A 6202-nucleotide genomic window follows, 5' to 3' on the forward strand; every position below is an offset into this window, starting at 1 on the left:
TCCAAAAGTTATGGCATGTATATAGGGTCATTGTGTTTTCTAATGATCATCCTTAATTGCGATTGCCTATGCAATGTTAGTGGTTAAGGCTATGTTGTTTGTAAGTTTCATATATGGTCTTCTATAAGTCTAATTTGATCATATCTATGTGTTTTGAAACTTTGATTTTAAAGTTTACATGAACCTTATATGTTTGAACTTGGAAAGATGGTAATTTGATAGTTTAAGATTGGTGAATGGCTTGAATGAGTTAGGTTTTGATTATGTGTGGTGCCAATTGAGCATGGATTGTAAATGTGTTATAAACTCAACTTGGTAAGGTTTGGTATAATTTGATGCATGGATGAAATTTGAATAGGTATGTGTTTGTAAAAAATTGTTTAATTGGAAGTATTGAATGTGTACCATAGTGATTCTTATCAAAACAATGATTAAAATGTATTGAAATTTGTAGTTGCCCTGGAAACGAATGTAGCATCCTGTAGCTTGAACCTAACGGTCGAGTTGGGTAAGAGTTGTTACATTCTTCATTCAACTAGGTTTAATTGCACTCGTAGTCCTTGTACTCTTTGCATGTGTTGAAAATTAATCCTTCAACTTTTAATTTCAATAATTTGATTTTATATTTTTTATTTGAAATTAAAGTTCAAATGGTAATACTATCAAAGGAAATTCCGATTATGTGAGATTTAAAAAAAGAAAGTGCTTGCGTGACCAATTTAAGGCGACTTGGAATAAAATTGTTTACATGGCTGATCTATGCATAGAAAAATAAAACTTAAACACATACAAAGAGAGAGAAAAAAACCTATTGACTTTCACTTTCGGCTTGAAGGTGAATTTATTTACTTATTTGGGTTTTTAAGTATTTGGGGACATGAGCAAATTTACTTTTTAGAAAAATATCACATAATTTAATTGAACGAGATTCATTTAATGTTGTCATAAAAATAGATTTCAAATTTTAAATTAAAAGTGCAGAGTGCTTAAATTTTTAGAATTAAAATTAAGTGATTGAATTTTAAATGTATGAAAATATAGAAATTAAGAGTATAATTAAAGCATGGAAATAAATGTTATATATATTGAAGACTTGATTTGTTTTATATATTTGATCTCATGATTGTATTTTTCTATTTGATTTTGTAGAACACGAGGGACACGCTATATAAAATGATTGTATTCTTAACTTTTTTTATTTTAGGACATGTGGGTCTCGCTATATAAAATTATAATAATTATAGTAAACTTTTTAACTGCGTAGAAACAGGAAGAAGCTAAGATCGGATTATAAATTCTTTTCGAAGGATGAAATTACAATTTTATTATAATATTAAACTATAATTTCTGAATAGAAAATTGCAATTGTAGCGATTCCATTATTATTTTAACCATTCATTTTGATTTGCAAGTGGGTAATAACAAAGGTGCCACTCATGTATAAAGTCGTGCATTGTGTAGACGCGAAATACAAAAAATCAAAGCACACACAGTTTCCGATATTTCGATTATTATTTTCTTTACATCAGAAAAAAAGAAGACAGATATGAGCTCAAGAACTGGGGCTAAGGTGCCGGTCATAGATTTCTCAAACCAGAACCTGAAACCGAGCAGCCCTGAATGGGATTTGTTGAAGTTCCAAGTCCGGGAAGCATTGGAGGAGTACGGCTGTTTTGTGGCCTCGTTTGACCAACTCCTGGAGCTTCGGCAGCCAGTTTTAGGGGCCTTGAAACAGCTATTTGACTTGCCTTTCCAAACAAAACAGCTTTGTGTTTCCGACAAACCCCTTCGTGCCTATCATGGGTCTCAATCAAGATTGTATGACAGCATCTCCACTGATGATGCACATATTGCTGAAAACATTGAACAATGCCTCACAACCACTTTGTGGCCTCAAGGAAACATAAACTTCAGGTACTTCCACTAACTTGCAAAAAACGCTTTAGCTAAACTACTACACTTTTATTGATTATCTACTCTGTATTTGGCAGTAAAACTCTGGCATCTTTCACTCAGCTAGCATTAGGATTAGAGAAGACAATTTTGAGGATGATTTTGGAGAGTTTTGGCCTTGAGAAATACATGGATGAACTTTCGGACTCAACAAATAATCACCTGAGGGCAATGAAATACGGAAGGCCAAACACCAGCGAGCCGACCCTTGGGATACCTCCGCACTGTGATAATACTATATTGACTCTTTTGTCTCAATTAAATGAGGTTCAAGGATTGGAGATCCAAAACAAAAATGGCGAATGGATGAATTTAATTCCTTTACCCAACTCTTTCGTAGTCATGCTTGGAGAATCCTTCAGCGTAAGTCACTTGTATATAAATAGATCGACTTAAACGAAAGCTCAAGGTAGATAGAAAGTAAATTTTGTACTGTTGCAGATATGGTTGAATGGTCGACTGTCTTCTTGTTATCACCGCGTACTGATGGAGGGAAACGAGGCTAGGTATAGCATCGGATTGTTTGCAAGGCCAAGAGGAGGGTACCTAGTAAAGGTTCCGAAAGAGCTTGTTGATGACAAAAATCCGATGCTCTTCAAACCCTTTGACCTGGAAGAATTTTTGAAAACTTTCTCCCCCCAGATTGTTCAAGGACGTGGTAAATCTGCTCTTAAAGCTTACTGCAGTGTTTAAGATTTGGGCATAAATAATTTTATATAAAATAAATAATTCGTGGTCTCTCTGTATGTAATATAATAAAGGCTATTCCAACTGAAGTTGCCCAAATCAACTGTGTGCTAAAAGGGTTGTAAAAGTGGTAACGATGGTAACGACAAATTACATATTTCAAGTGTGTTTTTTCTTTTCAAGAATAAAAATAAACTGATATATATTTTTATATAATACTTAAAATTATTCATAACTTTTTTCTCGGCTCATAAATAGGAAAATAATGTGTTTCAGCGCACTCGAATTTAACGTCCTCATGTACTAACAACAATACCAATACAAATCAAACCAAGACTCAATTGGCAAAATGAAGTAATACTTATTTGGTCTTACTTTTCATATTTCAAATATTACAATTTATATAAGTTTTACTTCTCAATCTGTAACGCCCTAAAATTTTAATTTTAGGTATTGTGAATGTGCGACACCAACATCTATTAGCTTTAGTAGTTATATGTTCTGAGAGTGTTTGAGAGGTCCCAAGTTTAAGCTAAGACTTGAGCAAATTTTGGTATTTTTATGAATAAGCCCTATCTTTGGTCAGTAGACTTTTAAGTAAAAGTTGACAAATAATTAATAGAATGGGTTTGCTGGTTTGGTGGATAAGTAAGGTGTTGGTGTGAGGGAGATCATGGGTTCAAATCTTAGAGACAGTAAAGGTTGTATTTTTGCTCTTAATTTCGGCAAGAGTTATGCTAAACTGGGTTTCTGAGTGGTGGATGTGTAGTGGGAAGTGAGGGAGCGATTTTAGGAGTGAATTAGGGGATTATGGGGGAGAATATCCAAAATCTGATCACTTTTTCCTTTTTCGAAAAATAAGTCATTTTTCTCTCCCCCATCTTTACCGAATTTTTTTCTTCTTTGCTTCTTACTCAATTATCTTTTCTTTTCTTTGTTCTACTGCTGAAATTCCCTTGTTCCCTCTAAACTATTCTTTCCTCTTGATTTCGTAGCGTTAAGCAGCCCTTGTGCAAATTCAGTAAGTTGTTAGGTATCATTTTAAGAAATTATATTGTGTTCAATAGTCTAATTTTGGGGTATTGGCAGCAACATTTCATGAGGATTAAGGCTCTCCTTTTGATTTTCGTAAACCTACCGATTTGAAGTTTTTGCGGTAAGTGTTCATCGTTTTATGAGTAAGTATTTTGGTTTCGGGATTTTGACTAATCGCGAGGTAAGACTGATTATGATGTTATTTGTTCAATTATAGATTTTGGAGTGCTCAAGGATTATTTTAGCATAAAAAAAACAAGGTGTGTACTCGAAACACAAAAATAAAGGATTCAGCGAAAAGCTGAAATTGTTTGCTGTTTGGACAACAACAGTAGGCTAAATTTTAAAAATCACCATAAATTGTGGAAATTGAATTAGAGGATGAAAAAATATGGGATTAAAGATATTTGAATCTAGTTTCTCATAGAAGAAATGAAGTAAGCAAAAGAATTTCATATTATGAGATATTTGATATTTAGTGAGATAGGGTCAGAATGATTTCAGAATCCTTTATCTTGACTTTGGAAAATTATTAAAAATTGTATAAAAATAATTATGGGTTGGAATTTATATTTTTAAAATCTTGAAATAGTCTAATTTCAAGAGAAACAAACAAGAACATTAGTCAAATGATGTACGAGAAGATAATTAATTTTTAGTGCAAAAAGGTCAAAACTGTTAGATAGCAGAACAGGGGAAATTTTAAAAAATAAATTGTACTTATTAGATAAACCAATAATTCTGAAAATTTTATGGTAAGAAGATATGTGAGTTTGGTTTCAGAAAAAATTTGCAGATCTTAATTCGGAATTCTGTAGCTTGAGATACAAATAATTTAGTAATAGTGACTCAAGTAGACAGCTTTGAAGGATCATATGAGTAAATAGTGGAAACACATATGAATAATTAACTAGCACGGGTTACATTAAAATTGATCACAAGGACAAGGCCAATTTGGGTCATGTGGGCCACACGGGTGAACATTATGGGCTTGTAGGCCCATTTTCACTGTTTGACTGATAATGTTGCACGGGTCGCCCAAGTTGACTGTGAACCTACTGTAGGGTCGGTAAGTTTACCTAGACCCCTAATTGACTGAAATGGCTTTATGACTGATATGATTAAACCTGATAATGTCTCACTGATTTGATACTGTATGCCCTGTTTACAGGCCCTGTTTAAAGGCCTCGAGCCTAATTTACTGGCAGCTCAGCTGCAAACTACTGTCTAGTACCGCATTCGGTACTATTTGGAGTGTAGGGATGGGTGGGTTGTTTATATCCCCACATGAAGTGTAGGGTTGGATAGAGATGTGTACAGGCTGGATGGGTAGGATTTTTGCGATTGTATATCTGTTACTGATACTGATACTGTGATGGGCTAAGGCCCTACAGCATGACTGCTTTTGTACTGAGATGGGCTTAGGCCCAAACTAGACTGATACTGATGCTGAAACGGACTTAAGCCTAGACTGTAATTATTTGTTTACTGTCTGTTCATTTGTATGGGAATTACATACTGAGTTTACATAAACTCACACCTTTTGTTTAATCTGTACAGGTAATCCTTAGATTTAGGCGAATCGGTGCAATGGAGGACTCAGTGGTGGCTACACGACTTCTTTTACACTGTTTATCACCTATTTATGATTTTACTTTTATTTAGGAGTATTTTGTTGTAATTATGGCCTTTACGGATTTTGGTTTAAATTTAAATTTTATATGGTTTTATGATTTAAATCTACTAGTGTTAGGTAAAACTAGGGTTTTCAAATGAAATTAATGTTTTATCAAAAATACTACGAATACGCAAACTGTTTAAAAGGTTCTGCAATAAAAAAACATTTTGAAATTGAATAACGATTTGTAAATGAATAATGTTTTTGAAACGAACGACACGATTTGAAATTAACATAACATAATGAAAAAAATGGTAAAATAGAAAAGAGAATCTATTGACGACATATTTTTCGAAAAGCACTACCCTGTGACATCGTCATATTCGGCTATAACGTCTAGGCCGGGTTTGTGGTGTTACATTTAGTAGTATCAGAGCCAGGTTACAAAACTCGATTGTGGATGTGAGTTTTTAAGACGTGATTTCTGAGAACTGATTTCTAAATATTTTTAATGAAAGTGTGGTACACCGAGTCTCCGGCGCCGATCCAATTAGTTTTCTAAAACTGTGAATTGTTTAAACTGAAACTAAAACTTTCTTTGATAGTATATCTTGAAACTGCTATAGGTAGTATATACTGAGACTACTATAAATAGACTATACTGAAAACACTTAAAATAGTGTATATTGAGACTGTAGTAAAACTGATAGACATTGATTGACACTGAGATGTATGAAACAAACTTTACACTTCTGATACTGTTTTCATAAAATATCTGTTAATAAATACTGGAACTATAAACTGATGCATAAAACTGTTAATACTGATAAAATGTAATTAGACAATGAGAACCAGAGGTACTCACGGACGAGGTATAAGAGGCCGTGGTAGAGGCCGTAGAGGTGCTCG

General features: G+C 33.6%; 1 protein-coding gene across 1 annotated transcript; it reads left to right on the forward strand.

Annotated features, from left to right (window-relative positions):
- Positions 1-1471: 1471 nt before the first annotated feature.
- LOC107961877 (probable 2-oxoglutarate-dependent dioxygenase AOP1) lies at positions 1472-2868 on the forward strand. Its single transcript, XM_016898040.2, has 3 exons — positions 1472-1914; positions 1992-2316; positions 2395-2868. The coding sequence occupies exons 1-3, from the start codon at positions 1547-1549 to the stop codon at positions 2644-2646; spliced, it is 945 nt and encodes a 314-aa protein (XP_016753529.1). The 5' UTR covers positions 1472-1546; the 3' UTR covers positions 2647-2868.
- Positions 2869-6202: the final 3334 nt, after the last annotated feature.

This window comes from Gossypium hirsutum, chromosome D11 (genome assembly GCF_007990345.1).
Source record: "Gossypium hirsutum isolate 1008001.06 chromosome D11, Gossypium_hirsutum_v2.1, whole genome shotgun sequence".
In the NCBI taxonomy this organism is placed as follows: Eukaryota; Viridiplantae; Streptophyta; class Magnoliopsida; order Malvales; family Malvaceae; genus Gossypium; species Gossypium hirsutum.